The sequence below is a fragment of the Dermacentor silvarum genome, chromosome 8 (genome assembly GCF_013339745.2).
Source record: "Dermacentor silvarum isolate Dsil-2018 chromosome 8, BIME_Dsil_1.4, whole genome shotgun sequence".
Lineage (NCBI taxonomy): Eukaryota > Metazoa > Arthropoda > Arachnida > Ixodida > Ixodidae > Dermacentor > Dermacentor silvarum.
The window spans coordinates 112342832-112361371 of NC_051161.1; the positions used below are offsets into that span (position 1 = coordinate 112342832).

Consider the following 18540-nt stretch of genomic DNA (forward strand, 5'->3'; position numbering starts at 1 on the left):
TGATTCCAAGTCTCCAGCCTTGAGGATGGCGCACCGTGTGCTCAAGAAAGACCTGACGAAGGCATGGAAGGACGAGCCCAGGTCGAATTTGGAAATGGCGTCGAGAACGAACTCGTGAAGGATGTTATCAAAGGCCTTCTCCAGGTCCAAACCAAGGATGGCTCGTGTCCCGAGTGCAGCGTTCCAGGATTTGGATCTTAATAAGCTTCATGGCGTCCTGGATGGAGAGGCCTGGCCTGAAACCTATCATGTTGCGAGGGAAATGGTCGTTAGTCTCGATATACTCGGCAATTCTGTTATGGATGGCGTGCTCGGCCACCTTCCCTACACATGACGTCAGTGAGATGGAGAGGATGTTGTCCAAGCTCGGCGGTTTGCCGGTCTTTGGGATGAGTATGACCTTCGCCACCTTCCATTGTTCCGGTACAATTCCCTCCTCCCAAATGCGATTTATCTCATCTGTGAGAAACTGGATCGATTCGTCCTCTAGGTTTCTGAGAGCCTTGTTGTTAATGTGATCCGGGCCGGGTGCCGACCTACCATTGAGGTCGTGTAGGGTGCGGCGGATTTCACTGACTTCGAAAGGCTCGTCCAGCGCGGAGTTCGGCTTCCCTTTGTATACTGTGTATCCCGCCTCATCTGCCACGGTTTTGAGCGGCAGGTACTTCTTAGCTAGCATCTCCAGCACTTCCTATTCCGAAGACGACTTCTTGGCTTCGTGGAGCGCTTTAGAGAGGCCACTTCTCTGGTTTTACTTTTTGATGGTGATAATATATTTAAACTGCAACGCTACGTAGACTATCTGTGGACGGAGATTCAATAGTTCCAGCATGTGATAATCCAACGATTTCATGCAGAAAGGCACACCAAGCGTTGGGCGCGGTTGATTATATAATAACTTTATCCAGACCTCTCCCCTCGCCCACAGGTTAAATATAGCAAGCCGATTTTTTTTTTTTATGTGGTTAGGCGGTCCCAAGAAACGGGGCATGATGCAAGTAGCGCAAGCGAAAATTTGTTACGGCGGGAACTTTTCAGCGCCAGGATTTCTGCGCAATGCGAACGTATATGGCGAATCCCGCGCGTCGCCCGCTGCAGGACGTCACGAGGAGGCAATCCTCGCTGCCCCAAGCAGGGGATGCGTAGTAAAGAAAAGCTTTACTTAGGTGGTCACTCTATTAATAAAGAAAATTTCGCTTCAGCTGTAGGGGGGGGGGGGGGCAAAATATGCAATTTGGGGCCTCCCCCCACTTTTGACAGTGGGAGTGCACGTGCCCCCCCACCGGTATATACGCCTATGAAACAGCGTACAAGCGAATGATGTACGCAACGTTTTTCATTCGTGCCAAGCACATTCCGAATATTTCCGAGAGACCGACGGTACTGCCGATTTCTCATGTAATACACATGATTGATCACGGCCGGCTAGCTGTACAAGTCAGCACTGCAAACAAAACTGCTTCGCTTGAAGTGCTCGTCAACGCTGCGTCTCCTTACCCAGGAACAAATCAGCAAGCGAGTATCGTATTTATTTGCGATGCCGGACGACAGCCGCGCCGCACACAATTTCGGGCAGCGCGCCGGAAAGGGAACAGGGAATATGCGCCACCTCGGTCCAGGAGAGCGCCATACACTTCGATATATATATATATATATATATATATATATATATATATATCTACTTGTTCTCGAGCTTCTTTGTTAACCTCCAAGTTAACGGGGCAGAAACTTGGAGGTTAACAAAGAAGCTCGAGAACAAGTTAAGGACCGCACAAAGAGCAATGGAACGAAAAATCTTAGGAGTAACGTTAAGAGACAGGAAGAGAGCGGTGTGGATCAGAGAACAAACGGGGGTAGACGATATTCTAGTTGACATTAAGCGGAAGAAATGGAGCTGGGCAGGCCATGTAATACGTAGGATGGATAACCGGTGGACCATTAGGGTTACAGAATGGATACCAAGAGAAGGGAAGCGCAGTCGAGGACGGCAGAAAGTCAGGTGGGATGATGAGGTTAGGAAATTCGCAGGCGCAAGTTGGAATACGCTAGCGCAAGACAGGGGTAATTGGAGATCGCAGGGAGAGGCCTTCGTCCTGCAGTGGACATAAATATAGGCTGATGATGATGATGATATATATATATATATATATATATATATATATATATATATATTACTTTATTTTATTTTCTTGCGCCATTATCCTTCGCGCAGTGGCCGATCCTGGCGAAGGATAGTACATAACAGTACTAGTACATAACAGTACCTGTTAGTACCTGCTAGTACCTGCTAGTACCTGTTATGTACTAGCATATGTTATGGAGGCATTTTTTTTTTTTACTTGGTTGTAATTTACCACAACGGATTACCACATGTTTCTGCTATAATGGTTATTTTTGAGCATTTTTATTTAGTTCTACATTTCCGTTCTGCTGTGTTCTTGAACGGGTGCGTTAATATTGTCGGTGGTATAATATTTATTCACGTTGAGTAGCACTGACAATTGGGCGAGTTGGTACAGATGCATGGCTTGAGAACGGCGCAACAAGGAAGACGCCGTTCTGAAGCCATGTGTGTGATCTTTCGTCTTTTCGTCTTCCTTGTTGTGCCGTTCTGAAGCCATTTTTATTACACGAGTGTACAGGAAGTATTGTGAACTTTGAAATAAAATCATACATCATCAATATTTGCTTAAGCATTTACCTATTACGATCCAAGAGCTTCCTTTTGCACGTGCTGTGGCAATTTTAATGGTAAGGAAAGTGACCGTCGACCGGGGCAGTAAAATTGTGATGCATGATGCTGTTGTGCAGGCATATGCAGATAGCGAGAGCATTGGGCTCTTTCTCACGTTTGTTACGTGGCGAGGTCAGCATTTATCTGAAACGACGGCCGCGCGATTACGGATCACTATCAAGATCAGTTCAGCTCTGATTTGTACGTTAACCAGCCGTCAAACCGAATAATTACTTCCAAACCCCAATTTGTAGATTAAACTACCAATCGCGGGTTGCGCTGATATTTTTCCGTAGTCACTGTACAATAAAACTAAACTTTAAAAAAAAATTATGTCAGAAGTGGGATTCGAACCCACGCCCGGAAGACTGGACTGCGACCTGAACGCAGCGCCTTGGACCGCTCGGCCATCCTGACATGCCTAACGACGGCGCAGGAATTCCTACACAGCAGAGGCAGGGTAAAATGATGCGCCAGTGCTTTTTGTCATGAAAATAAAGCATGCTTGTAAAGAGACCGTTCTTTACGTTTCTTTCACGTCTTCTATAGTTTCATGCCAGATTTTGAATTGCCATTGAGTGTCACCTCACGGCACAGTAGCTGTTTTTGGACGCGGTGAATGATGTCCTCGAATGGGGAATGGTGATTGTAGACAAAATTGGTAGATTTTGCAAGCGAGGCTACGTCTAATCTACAATAAAACGTTCAATGGCGCGCTTTACGAAACCTCCGGCGAGACGTGCTCTCTGCGATTGTTTTACACTCGTTTTTTCCTCGTATTCCGTTTTCACTTTCGCGGGCGATGAGCCCTGTACCCTAGCTGAAGCTTTTAAATTGACCTCTTTGGCTTTTTACTGTCATGTTACTGCGTATACATACGAGTGATATGACATAATGGTGTGGGTTCAAAAGTACGCCGAATTTTTTTCATGAATTTGGTCTTAACTGAAAATCGTCATTGAAACAAAAGATTTTTGCAGTGAGACGGCGATCGGCTTGCATGCTTCGATGCTGGCACCTGCCGAATCGGCAATCTTACCGAATTTATGGAGGTAGAAGGTTATGCGGGCAGGTGCTCGGGTGAACTCGGTGAGTTTACAGAAGGTAGGATGCCCATAATGCGCATGTCTCACAGCTGGATATCCCTCGCTGCGGGCGAGTAGGACATCGAGGCACCCTAACAGATGGATCTGTCTTGTCTTTATTTGTCTGCATTATTTGTTGGCGCTGTGGCCGCACAATGTCACAAATAAAGTCACGTACGTTCTATCGCCTTGTCGCACTCATGTTCCGGCGGCAATAAAATTTTTGAACCAGATGACCACCCGCCCCCTCCCCCTCCCTTTTCAAAAAAAATTCTGGTGAAAATAAAAAAATCCTTAACAAGCCGAACAATAAATGCCGAAAACGCGAAATCTCATACATAAGACACGTGAATGTTCCATAACGCCGATTTCGTGTACTGTCCGCGTGGCCTAATGGATAAGGCGTCTGACTTCGGATCAGAAGATTGCAGGTTCGAGTCCTGTCGCGGACGATTTTTCTTTTTTCTCCTTTTTTTTTTTTTATATGTTTTTTAAGTTGCCAGCTTCCTATCGTTGCCATGTTTACTGACACACGCTGCAGCAAGAGCACACTACCTGGGTTGCACAGAGGTGACAACAAAGGTGACACATTTTTTTTTGGAATCAGGCTAATTAATAGAGAGAGTAGCGCGTCCAAAATCCGCCAAGTTTCAGGAACTTCAACTTTAATTCTTTCTCCTCAGCACCTAAATAAAGTTCGTACCCACTAACTGCAACAGCTGCAACGCCGCCACATGGCGTTATTGACCCTTTTCGCGGCGATCCCGTGGGCGCTGCCATGTTTGCTTACGTGGTGACGCGTCCATTGCTTGCCTCAACTGCCTCCTTGAGTGCATGACGCCGGCGCGGCTTAGAAAACCTCCGTTTTCGGAGATATCGTAGACGGTGACTTGGTGGACGACACGAAGCTTTGATCACAGCTTCAGAGAACATGCACAAGTGCTTTCGGAGCTAATTAAGCTATGTCCAAACGGTGTAAGCACCCTAAAGGCGGGGCTAAATATGTATTCCGAGCTACATAAACATTCCGCTCATGAATTCAGTCAGGATTAGTGTGTTTTCCTCTTTGTTATTTATTCGGCAAATATTTTGAAGCAGTGGAAAGTAGTGGCTTATCAGTTTCCGACTCAGTAAAGTTCCTCGGTGCGGCCACTATCCGATTATTTTCTGTCTAATCACTCGCGGGTGTGCTCAGTTCCGATAGATTTGCTCTTGCTGCGCACAAGGCTTGAAACGGAGCTGTTTTGTACAGTGTAATACCTTGTAGCAAATATATATTACAGCTAGTTACTTGCTTACTCTTGTGGACCGTCACGAAACATTCAGCTTCGATTCGTGTGCCATCGGTGTAGTCCGTCATTTATGCGTATACAGTGCGCATATATTCAAGTGTGTGCCCATTCACTTATTCTTGATACGTCAGCGATAGAGTGGGCGTAAGTTTTCCTGCCATTTGGACAGATGTGTATAGATAACGTGCGCGAAACTTACTAATACAGGAAGCGGCGCTACTCCCTTTGTCATTGTTTAACGAGTGGTACTCACTCTTGCCGACGTTCTGGGGATGAAGCCCTTTCTTTGAAGGTTAGCGATACAAGGCTGGCGGATGAGCAAATTTCTGTATCCTCGAGGAAAGCCGTACATCACGAAGTGCCGGTAACACGTTCGGACAGTTGCAGCAGTGGCCCGGGAACTTGGCCACACACATTCACTCTATTCGTTAATATGCCAGTCACTATTTTTGCAGCCAACTACTGCACACGTCTTCAATGCACATGATTCAATCTAGCACGATTGGAGCACAGTGTGTTAGCGAAAACTCAGTTGCATTTCAGACAGCTGATCGCACAGAGGCAAGGTAGAAGCGGTAATGGTTTCGTATTCGCGCGCGGTCGCTGAGAAGACGTACGGCGCGTAAAGCCCCTTCTAATGGCGCGCCGCTGTGAGCGCCATCTCGTGTCTCTAAAACAAACTGATCCGAGAAAAGGGTCAATAAATGTACGGCCTGGGTAGTACACTGTAAACTTATCTAGTGGTGCGCGATGGTGTACGAATGCGATGCCACCGAATTCCAACTTGCCATCATACCCCTTTATCCCAACTGCGCGTGCGCGCCAGATACCGTGCATGCGCTGTCGACGGCAGGCAGCATTTTCGCTCTGCTAAAATATTCAAGAGTGCCTAATCAAAAAGAAATTTCACCGCCCATGCACCCTGCACAGATGGTAAACTAGCGAAGCTTAAATGTGCAGCCCCGGTATGAGCCACACGTGATTTCTTCATTTTCTTCGTTCGTTTGCTTCTTTCTTGTCCCTGGCTCATATTCGCATATCCAATGCAGGTATGCGCCACACGTGATTTTATTATCATTAACCGACGAGCATGTGCTGTTATTGATGTCATGACCTATCAGTCATGTTAGTCGTACATTTGTACCCTTCCATGCCAATTTTGGTATATGCTAAGTGAACGAGACGAGAGTTTTCGACATGTTTTCGATTGATTTATTTCCGCCGGAGGGTTACTGTGGTAGGATCACGAGTGTTTCAGCCTAGGCATATACAGCTTCGCTGCAAAAGGTAGTGGTAACGGCACCTATGCCGTAATGTGAGAAAGCGTAACGACATGCGCACGCAAAAATAAATGACGACAAAGCGCATATACGCACAATCGGCGGCATTTATTGTAACTTTTGCTCAGTCACTGTCGTCCACTTCTTTTGCACCGACTAAAAGGTCACGTAAATCGCAACCACCACAAGGCAGACTTCGAGCAGGTGGCAACGGGTGCGCTGAAAGCACTCACTGACGTCATGCGCGCACCCGTACACCTCGCGTAGAGCGAAAAGGCTGACACCAACGAGGAAACGCTATAGACACTTACTCACACTGCGGATCACACTTACAAGGAACACTTAAAACGAGATACCGACAGGCTGCCACTTTATTACGGAGGTCAGAAGGGCAGCCTTCTTTTTTATATCCGTCTGCCAAACGAGCCATTTTTTATATTTGTCTGCCATATGCTAGGTGATTCTCAACATTGCCTTCTAAATAGCTGTTGAAATGCAGAAGCTACACTAAATATCATTACAGTATAACCTTTACAAAGATGGACATTTTCTAAAAGTTACAACCGAGCTAGTTGTGGCGTTTTGGTTGCTTTTGATCAGGTCTAAAAGCATAATTGCATTGCAAGTAAAATTTACAGAAGCAGCTTTTAGTAACTGCGGTACGAGACAATGTCTGGCATCGTGACGTCAAGCATCTGGAACTTTATCAACATATGCCCGGCACCACAGTTAGTAATAAATTGCTCCTGTAAATTTTGGCGAGACTGAAATTACTTTTGGAGATGGAAAAAACAAAAAGGGATTGCAGCTGAATACTATTATTAAGCACATCTGCATGGTTCCTTTACGTAAGCGTGAAAAAGTGTAAAGTTATAAAGGTTATGATAAAAGCAGTCTCAGTCGAATGCCAATGAGGTGTTCCTGTTAAGTGCAACACACACTACAAAACACACAGACACACACACACAAACAAGGGATAAGCACAGGTAGACAGTTGTATGACCACCATGTCCAGTACACTGGGGCAAGGGAAAGCAGAAATGACCGACTCAGGCTGTACAGTTGAAAGACTTGCATTTTCATATCCCTCCCCTATACAAGGCCATCCATCTCTCACGGCCTCGTCCTATGCTTGTCCCGCAAAAGGGCTGAAGGCAACATAATGGGGCTGAAGGCAACATAATGCAACAAAGTGGCTGCTATCACAGCACAAGCACACACATGCTCATATTGTTCAACGAGGACCAAGAAAAAGAGGTGATCATCGGGATTACAGCGAAGTAGGAAGCCGGCATACTTGAAAGTTTCCTCGGGAAAGTAAACAAGTGTTGGAGACGCGGAACCCAACACCGCGATTACACCAGCTGTCCCTAATATTCAAAGAAGCCCAGAAAACCAGCCAATACCCTCATCAGCAAATGTCACCCCCCCCCCCACTCCTCCCCCAGGTTCCTGCCTCAATTTTTAAAACAGCTAGCAAACAATGTGGGTGTTATCGTGCAACTACGCCTTAAACAAGAATTAAATGGGAATTGCTTTGTCCAGTGATGCACAATTGCGGTTCAAAAACTGCGGGGGGTCCATTACTATTGCAGGTGACGGTACATGTAGTCTTCATCAAAAGCTTCGAAGCCACTGCACAGATTATTGGAATGTCTCGTGGGCATTGCTTTGAAGATCCAGAGGTTGAAAAACACAGATGTTACTCCGCTTTCGTGAGCTTCAGGCCTGCATCTGTAGCCATGTTTTTGATCCAGAAGGGTTTTCTAGAATTTGACCTCCATGTGCAAGTCACACATGGTAGACTAGCGAATTTTAAGAAAGTTTGGAGGCTGAAATGCTTCCTTTCTGCCTCTGGCATGTGTGACACGGGAGCATTGCTGCAAGTTCCCATGGCATATCCAAATGGCAGAGTATGGCTTTGAAATTCTAGGAAAAGAGCACCTTGCTAGAGAGTGTTCAGATATGTCCACCTTCCTACTCAGCTCACGAGTACAGCATAACGTGAACACAAGCCTCTCACCAGTAACTAACCTGCGCGTTTCAGAGGGGAAAGCTCGCATGTGCTGTACACAAAGTTCTATCGATGGACAAAGCCAACGTGTGACTGCACCTAACAGTCATCGCAAGCATTTACTACAACGGCGAAACAGCAATAGCTAGCACGTACGCTGGGTACCTTAGCAATCCAGAGCATTTTGGGCACCAAACAAAACATGCGCAGATTCCAACAGACATGTCCCCTCCATAAGTGCAGCTGTTTAGTCGAGATGCCCTATTTGGTGGGTTTCAAGCTTAACTTGGACCACCTGCACCGAAATATCTATACATGGATGTTTTCTAGGTGCCACAGCAAATTATTATCGCAGCACGGAATTTGACAGACCAATTTCCCACAAAAAGCAGTTGGTTTAGAACTTTAGATTACCAGGTTTTTGAACTATGAATGTCAGTTAAAATTTTTTCGCCTCAGTTGTATTGCACAGCTCTCGAGCAACGCCATGTGGGCTTTTCCGCATGACAACCTTCGTTGCTTTCCAATTGTAGGCAACATTAAGTATCGGGCACTGACAGAGGTCTCTGCACTAACAGCCTCCAATGGCATTTCATCCTAAAGTTCTTGTGTGGCAAGCCTAGCAAATAAAAAGCAGCACCCATGCTGTTCAATTCAAGTCATTTGTAGGAAGTTAGGAAGTTTCTATAAATCAGGAGGAACGCCTTGAGCGTGAAACAGAATAGTGGGTCAGCAGCGTACGGGCAGGACATCGTCCACACGAGTTCCTTAGCACTGCCAATGTTGTTTTGCATTGTACACAAAACTTGTACATACCAAGCTTCCTACAACACTGAATGCAGTCGAGCAAGCAAAGGACACCACTGTTATGAACTTACAACTGCCACTCTCAGAAGGCAGAATTGGCTGAGGTAAGTAATCTATTGCAGCAGACGGAGGTGAACTTAAAACTTGATAAAAAGATAGTGAGCTCCATTCGAATTCAGTCTGATCAAGGACTTCACGAGACAGCCAACAGATCCAACCAACACACGAAGCAGTAGTTGTCAAAATTTTAAAGTTTTAGGCACCACAGACAACACGATCCACTTCCAGATTGCTTGGACACCTGACTGAACTTTCCATCCTTCCAGAGAAAGAACATGCACTGCATACAATACATCATGATGGCGCCATAATATGCTAGTGCTGCTGAATAGCCAAAGTATGAAGTAGTGTTCAATGTCGCTCTTTGCCACACTTTCCCCTGTTTCATACAAACTGATGCACATAACATGCAGATAAACTTTCGCAAATGCCACACCAAACGTGTCGCTCACTGATTAAACAGATAATGCTCAGCAACGGTTGACACAAACTTTTCCCACAGCCAATCTTAACGCCAGGAACGCTGCTGTCAGGTTCTTTCCATAAGCACTATTGCAATGTTAAAAATGCACCCCGAGACAGAGGCTTGGTTCAGAAAATTATTTAAAGAGCCACTGTCTTAGGGCAGCAACTACAGCCCGGCCTGTGCTTAGGAGACCCCTGCATCGTACTGCCATGCACCACAAAAACATAATTTACCACTTATTTCCACACTGCGTCCCTATGACCCCCCGCGCGCAACGGACAGTCTCATCGACTCTCACTGCACCGGACAAAGAAGGCAGAAAGCACAGTTCCCAAGTACGCTGACAGTCTTTATACAAAACCCTTGCAGCAGAACATGGCTTAACAAAAGTTGCAAGCAACTATCACTTCCTCCAGCACAGAGAAATTATAGCAGTGAAAGCAGACAAAACAAGACCCGAGTTGAGACTGAAATCAGATTCAACACCGTAGCAGTGACAACTGAACAAACAAAATTTTAACAAATACACCATTAAGCTTGCCACAAGATTAAGCCTGCCAGTTCATGGTGTGTCATAGTCCAGAGATGCAAGAGCTTGGGAATTCTTGCGGCACAATTTCCAACACAAGCGTTGGCAATAGGCATAAGTAAAACAACACGACAGAATAAATCATTAAAATAGGCCCACACAGGGCAGCCAACATTCAAAAACATTTGTAAAAACCCCAGGGCAAAAAATTATGTTCCAAGTGCAACACTCACAATAAGAAGCGTAAAAAAAAAGAGGGGGGGTTTGATGTCTAAAATGAACAATACATTAGAGTGAGTACAGACACAACATTTACGAGAAATCAAAATGACAAGGGGCAGCTCTGGGCAATAAATAATATACTGCACTGAAAAACGAGATGACCACACGCAGCGATCGGTAGATTTGAGACCAGGCATTGCGCATGCATTCTTTGGGAGACAGGCTCGAGCAATCAAAACAGCTATCACGTAAGAAAATGCGCCGCGCACTGTTGCGGAACCCAAGTCCATAAAGCTAGTCAAAATAAAGGTAACTACAAATATCTTGCGCTTTAGGCCTCGGCAGTGAGACAAAGGCAGAGGGTGCGGCAAGTTACTATGCAACCATCTCATGCACGCCGTCAGAAACTGAGAAAAACTTGCACAACATTTGCAATAATGCAAGTCCCAACACCAGGCACATGAAGTGCCAAAGTACATTCGCCCACTCTATCTTGAATCTTCATTTTTTGACAAAAGAGACAAAGAGTAAGTGTTACGATGAAACAAGTTTGTGGCTGCATCCAAAAGCCTAAAAAAGTGTACAGAAGCATAATACCAAAACACAAAACAATACTTGTTTCTTTCCAGGCTACATTCAAAATAACAATATTCCAAAAGGGAATACTAAATAAGTACTCTGTATCTGTGCAAACACAGCCTAATGAATGTGGCAATTCACCGGCCAAAAGAAATAAGGTAGAATACCTTTCCGCACAATAGTCAACATTGTACGTTCGAGAATCTGAGCGACCTATCCCCACAGCAGCACAGGCAAGTCTTGAAAGGCAAGAAGTCTTGGAGTGGAAATGCACTGAGTACTAATGTGTGCATCACCAATCATTCCCAGTGGTTCTGTGCATACCCCATCTCCATATTCTTGCCATATATTATAGCATCCTTGCATGGAACTAAAACACAGCTTCAGAGAAAATGTCGCCTTTAAAAGAGCAGCGTAAGCCAACTGGACAGTTCTGAAGAGCAGACGGGCAGTGCCTCAAGATTTGGTCACACAATGGACCAAACTGCAACATGGACCTCAGCACAGCAGAGCATTTCATCAGACATCAGCTTTCCTGACTGCTCTCACCTTATATGTGCCGACTGATTCACAGCGAAATTGCAGTAAAACCACACGTCAGATCCTTTGCAGAAGAGCTTAGAAACCTGGCTCTCCGTGTGACAGCAGGTATCGTTTGTTCCAATATCTGCTTTTCTTGATCGTATAAATGCTTTCAGCAGGCAAACAATTTGTGTACTTGAGGTCATGTGACCAATCCTCATGCAGTTACATCTGCGGTGTGAATCCAGCTTTACCTCTGACAGTCCATACACTCTGGTCGTGCAACAGCAGCATGAAATCTGTTAGTTGCATCACCAGATCAAGTACTGTGAAACTGCAAGGGACAGAGAGCGCAGCACTGCTGAGGACGAGATTTCTGAAACTACAACAAAATGCTGCCACAGTGAGACAAGCAGGTCTTGGGATACGTTGCTTCTTCATCTTCAACGGGATAGCCCCAAAGTAAGATTACTGAAGTTACATCACAAACTACTGGAGGTGCTAAGCAGGTGGCTGTTCAAAACCCTTTATGTACTTATTAACAGAACCACAGCTCAGAAGCACAGATTCACACAGTACAGAACTTGGCCATCTGCCCCACATTCACCTGCTGCTACAATCCACACACAAAGAAATTCCTGGGTTCTGCTAGAAGTGTCTTGTACCTCTACTTCTCTTAATTGATACCATCACTACATTACAACTTGCCCAAAGAGTGCCGATGGAGGTGCGCTTTAATGAAAGCATTGCAGAATGCCTGCATGAAAAATTAATGACGCACACCAATGTGTACAAACCCCATCTTAAGAGGATTGACCAGCAGCATCGAGAGGGAGAAAAAAAAGTCACTGACATCGATATTAGAAAGACATGCACAAGCACAGGAAGCGTTTCACGCACTCACACCTGCTACAGCACGATTAAAGCAGACAGCGAATGCAAGCTTCGACTTTGCAAGCAGATGGTTGCATAGGGGTGACCAGAATGTTCCAGTGATTGACCAAACATAAAGCTCTCGTCTGTCTACACCAATGACATGCCTGTCCAGATGCCTCAAACTGGCAGCAACATGCAGTGACTTGAATGGCACCACCGAAGAATTTATTAGGATTGCCTGGCTTCCTACCAATGTGGCTAAAACACACACGCATCGACACACTGGACTCACTTACTTGCAATGCAGATTGCTCAACAAGCACAACACCGCACACTGGCGAACCGCCCAAGCAGAGCTTGCCCCCAAAGATGCGGCAGCCGCTGATGCTCAGATTGTCGACCTCTCTCACACGACACTGACAGATGGAGCGCTGATGTCGCAGCAGTCGCTGTGTTGCACTTCACAATGACTTGCATGAGCAACGAGGCACTCAACAACGGGACGCGGATGCACCGGCATCCACCATTGAAAGACTTCAGTTTTGTGTATTGACTGTTCCGTACCGCCATCATGCATTCTTTTGTGGTACTCTCTTTCCCTTCTGCTCCACAAGATAACTCTGAACCATATTGCAAGGTTCCTATCACACATCAGTTCGGTGTTGTGCGTGGTCCTCTTTGTGCGAGCTACAAACACATATTTTCCTGACCTTTCGCTCCATCTCTGAAAGCATGGCACTGCCTGCAAAATTCCAATACCCTTCCTTGGCATCAGCAGTCTTATTCGGTGTTCAACCTTTTATGACCCTATTAGATGTTCACCGGTAATGCGTTACTCACATTGACAACACTACACTTTCCACCGACTGGATTTGTTGAACTACTGTTGTTCGAGGACCATTATATTCGACACTAATGCAGGAAGTTAAATGGCTGCACCTTTGCACAAGAGTGGAGTTTTGCAACCACCTAGAAACGCAACATGTGGAATCGTTTAGCCTAAAACTGCAATGTCTAACAATTTGCTTTATACAACCAGAAAAAGAGGTTGGAGCCTTGTTTTAATAACAGCAGTATCATTTCATAAAGCTCAGTTTCCTTATTTCAACCTAGTACAACATCACAGCATTGCTCCAGCTCAACAGGAACGCACTACAAAGACAAACAGCAGAAGATAACGCAATATGGCCTCCCCATTTCTTGGAAAATAGGCGAGTTACCCTAAATGCCAGAGAAAAAGTTTAATGCAAGATGTGTATGCCAGGCAAGACTGACCCAAAGCGTTTGACCACAATTACAGCGAGTGTTCACCTGTACGAAAGAAATCGTAAACATGCACATTTATGTACTAGAGGGAAACTATAGTTGGCAGTGGTGGCCCAACAAATGCTTTTTTTTTTTTTAACCTGCGCTCTAAAAGATTTCACAGCACTTGTGGTGGACTCTTACCTGGCATGAACAATCCCCATCCGATTCCACAGGTCCTAATCTAATCAAACGCGCACGAATTACGATCAGCAAAGCTCAAATTATATGTGATGCCAGAGAAAGGAAATGACCACAAGGACGGTGATGACAATCACTCTGAAACAAAAAAAGAGCTTGAGATGCGTAGTGTTCTGAATTGTGGTCTCCAGACTTAGATCTGCTTTCAAGTTTTTTGAGCGTGACTTTCTCACCGAAGAGCCAGATAGGTCCTCAAACAAGATCTAAATTTCCTTAAACATTTCTTATTCTAAGAAGCACAGACTGTGTGTTCAAATGCACCTCTCAGATTCACCGGGCAAATGTTTGTATGAGCACGTCAATGATTTAGATGTGACCACAGGTCATGCACGGTTGTCGTATTGAAGTACAATGCGCCCTTAATAACTGGTTGAGAACAACGCCCTTTTTTTTTTTACTGCATTTAACATAGATACAAGATCCACAGACTAATAAACTGTGCCTAGATCGCGTATCATATTAATCCTCTAGCATCAACCACACTTTATCTGTATGTAAAAATAAGCTTTGAAGAAAGCCACAATTAAAATGGGATAGCCATCACATTACTGCATACAGCATAAATTACTGCTGAAGCACAAGCGCAAGTTTGAAAACTAAAAAAATACAAGACATTACGTCTTAAATTCTACCTTAATTACAACACTGCACACGCGAGTATAATGCAGCAGCCTTGCTGCTCGTGCTCTTAGTTACTAGCTTCTTTCACATTACTATACTATTTGTTCTTAACAACGTCCCCACATCTGAGAAGCTTATTCACAATAGGTTATCCACAAAAGCTGTGTAACGATACTGCTATAATTGCTGCACGAAAATTTTGCCTTCTTGAGGCAACTGATAAAACAAGAGCATATCGGGGAAAATATGAAAAAGAATGAAAAAAAAGAAAAAGAAACAGCTCAACGCATCCTGAAAGCATGGGAGGAGAAAAACCCCACTATGTTTTCAGAGAGCCGATTCTTGAGGAGACCAAGGACTTTGAGAAACAAGTGCTCAAAGGAAGAAATAATCTAACACTTTTCGCACCAACAAGCCCACACCAGCAGTACACGTAACGAAGGAACACAGCAACAGCCCTAGTTGCGACACGACATTAAACACTTTCCAACGGGCTAGTCACACCAGTCTCCTAAAGGCTATGCTTTGTACATGAGGAGCACACATGGCAGGATAAATCTTGTTGTGTACCTCGCCATCAGATCACCGTCGAGCGGCACACACATTTTTCTCTTCCAGATAAAAGGTACTGAAGCTACAGCTTCTTTAATGAGTTCATGCGGTAAAGCTAGACAGCCCGAATATGGGTGGCCAGTAGCGCCATCACCGGTATCACCTACGTCACCTCGTCTTACAGCACTCCTAGAGATTTAACTGCATCTTTGTCCTTTAGTACGAGCGGGCCTTGCACAGACAGAAGTTCTAATCACTCGTCCTTAGCGACACCAGAGCAGCCCCAGATTAGAGCAGGAGGTTCGACCAGCCGTCTGAGCTAACGCTTGGGTCAGCGCAAACACGGTCTGGCACTCACTTGCCACAAAGCCTCTACAATGGCTGGAATGTTTATGCATGAAACTTCAAGAGATCCATGCATACACAATCTGTTGTGGGAGGGTAGGATGGGGTCTGCAGAAGGCTGCACCTTAGTCTTCCATGCAGGTTTGAGAGTGCAACTCACTGTCATAAGAATGTGGATGGTGACACAGAAGGTTTAGGCTGGGAAGGATCAGCCCACCACTCCAATTAGGCTTTGGGAGACCAGAGTGTACCAAAAATGAACAGAATCGGTACTACTTGCACAGACACATGACTGGTTTCCTCCATTTCTGCAAGAGGTCTGGCAAGAAAGTAATGATTAGCTGGCTTTCAAGACCGGACAGACATTCCTACGTAGGTTGCCCTGATAAATGAAATCGGAAAGAAGCGCACTGCTTTCTCCATTAAAAAGTGTCAGTTAGCAATAGATACTCTACAACTAGCACACTGAAGCGAAATTAGTGCAAAGTGGGAACCAAGCTATTCAATGGCATCAGAAGAGAAATAAATGGAAGGAGGTAGATGTAGCTGTGCTCCTGCGAGCCATTTAACACATGAGCAATGTTCAGCAAAAAATTAAAGCACTGAACTCTGGAGACACCAGCACTCTCTTAATGCAACGGTTTCCTACGGGTTCTAAATGCTGGGTGCAGCCACAGGCTAAAGACAAGGCCCACAATGCATCCTGCCTTAACTCCCATCCGAACGGTGTCGTCCACGGTGACAGCATTTCTTAATTAGACGCACCACACTAATGCTTGCACATTTATGCTTTCTATCCGACACCTCTTCCAAAACTTTCTGCGATTTTTAAGATTTCGTACACATTTCTGAACCTCCTGGCATCACACTCGCAAACTAGCTACGAGTCTGTGTCACGAGTGGTCAGACTTATTATAGTTTGATACGAGAGATTACGATCATCAGCAGTTGGCCATGGATTCTCCCCGGGCCATGCGCGGAACAGGCAAGACCAGCATACTTCAGAATTTTCTGCAGATACAGCTGAACTCGAGACATGAGATTTGTGTCGCGTAACATAAAAGCGCTGCGTGCTGGGAAAGCCTTCTGCAAAGGCGCGTAAAAAATAACTAATATTTACCTAAAAAACATGGTGGCAAGCTGAAGCACAGTGCATGCCACATGAGAGAAAAAAATAAATGCACATAAAACTAACATAACGACCTAAAACTTCAGTAAATGTTCCCATTTTGGCCTTTTCAAGCAAGGGGCACAAATTTACATTGTTTGCCAAGCTCTCATGCCCAGACAAAATTTCTACGTTTTCATTCATGCTTCCAGGTTATGCATCCAGTAGTCGTTACTAAGAAATCAAAACGCAAGAGGCGAGTTTTGCCTAACGTGTCTGAGACTGAAGCTCTTATCGCAGATGTGTAGAACCAGTGCCTATTTTCCTGGATAAGAACGAATGATTTTCGACCATGGAATATTTAAAGCCTGTCACTAAGCTATCCACACCGGGGTAGAGACATTGCACCTCTAAACACTTTTCAAATGTTTGCAGTTAGAAGACCTTGAAACCATCTGCCGACCTTTGCCTAGCCTGATGAAATTGATTCACTGGCGAAGAATCGCGATGAAGCTCCGTGATGAAGGGACCTTGGGATAGCGTAGCTGACCTCGGTTTCAGTCTTAGCACGGACCTGGACTCCAGACTCGCTTTGAGTGCTCCCTACAACACCAATCTATCGCACCAGTGACAACCACAGGACTGGGAGAGTTCCTACGCTCTAAGTGGAAGCAGCAATGTGAAACACCTATGCCAGCATCGGGACGACAGCCTTTCCCGGCAAGCCATCTCATTTCGCCCAACAAAGCGGTTTCAGAAAGACCTAAGTGCACAAGGCACACGGGAAACCGGGAGTACACATGCTATGCCGGCAACTAAAGTTGCACGAAACCGCACGGCCAGTTTTGAGTCGCGAAACATTTCATGCTGGCTCTGTACCGCCACGTCAGCCGAGGCGTCAGCTGTGCGCGAAGTTGTTCCAACAGATTTGCAGCTGCCTCGGTGACAGGCAGGCAGACCAGAAGTGGCAGATATGTGTTCTTATGTGCTGTTTTTTCACCGTTGATCTACGCTGCTTTTGCAGGTTGTGAGCCGTCTTCGTTAGTCGATGGTTCCCACGGTGGCGAACGGTGTGGCGACGGTGATGGGTGCGACAGTCGTGGTAGTCGGGTGCGCAGAAGCCGCATCGCCGAGTGCATCCAGCAAGCAGAAGGAGGCAGCGAGGAGTGCGATCCCGAGCAGGTCGCCCAGGGCCGTCAGATAGGGGATGGCCGCATTGTCCGGGTCCACTCGACGGCTCCACATCCAGTACACCATGCAGCGCGCCGTGTACAGCAGCAGTGCCACCTGCAGGCATTGCAAGTTATTCCATTAATGATGCAGGACTTTGTACAGTGTTGAGAACTGTCAAGCAGCGCACCAATGCATTTCGTTACAGACATGGAGGACGCATTTATCAGAACTGGGGCTAAGCACAGGATTTCTGCTTAATGAATATTACTTCATTACGGCCCAGAAGAAATTCCATAATTGGGACAACGGCACTAATATGATTATATACTAAGTTAATTCACAATAACTTGTTTTATATTGAATGAAGTTCTCCCATTTTCGTTCCCTTCTGTGAACACAATAGCATGGCACACAGAGGCTGATCTTATCAGCATGTGCACCATGATGATAAGATCTTGCATAAGACTGCAGTATTTATAAATAAATAAATAAATTAGTGAAATCTTGCAATTTAGCTATCACTGCTCCACAACTTGTTTTGCAAGCAGCTTTTGCCTCTTCAAGTAATCCAGCTGATGTGACAGAACTGTGATATCTACCATGAGAGGTGTTTAGATAGTCTGTTTCTGTTAACGCCGATGTAGGAGTTTCCATGCTGGTCAGAGCTGGAACACTGGTGAATTCGGTGCTCTTAATACAGACCCTGTATAATGAGAAAATTATCCTTTTCAGTAATAGAACAGGTAACACCTGAAACTGACGATGAAAT

The 18540-nt window shown here is 45.3% G+C and overlaps 1 protein-coding gene and 2 non-coding genes across 4 annotated transcripts in view; 1 reads left to right on the plus strand and 2 right to left on the minus strand.

The window, feature by feature from the left end:
* Positions 1-3067: 3067 nt before the first annotated feature.
* On the minus strand, positions 3068-3151 carry Trnal-cag (transfer RNA leucine (anticodon CAG)). Its single transcript has one exon. It is a non-coding gene; the product is annotated as a tRNA-Leu (tRNA).
* A 1047-nt stretch (positions 3152-4198) lies between these two features.
* On the plus strand, positions 4199-4271 carry Trnar-ucg (transfer RNA arginine (anticodon UCG)). The gene has a single exon. It is a non-coding gene; the product is annotated as a tRNA-Arg (tRNA).
* A 2077-nt stretch (positions 4272-6348) lies between these two features.
* The window catches only part of LOC119461616 (solute carrier family 41 member 1), a 47082-nt gene continuing 34890 nt past the window's right edge, over positions 6349-18540 (minus strand). For both annotated transcript variants that reach the window (XM_037722971.2, XM_049671765.1), the window contains exon 13: positions 6349-17885. In XM_037722971.2, the coding sequence (XP_037578899.1) occupies positions 17640-17885 (246 nt within the window). In that variant the 3' untranslated portion in view covers positions 6349-17639. The remainder of the gene's footprint in view (positions 17886-18540) is intronic.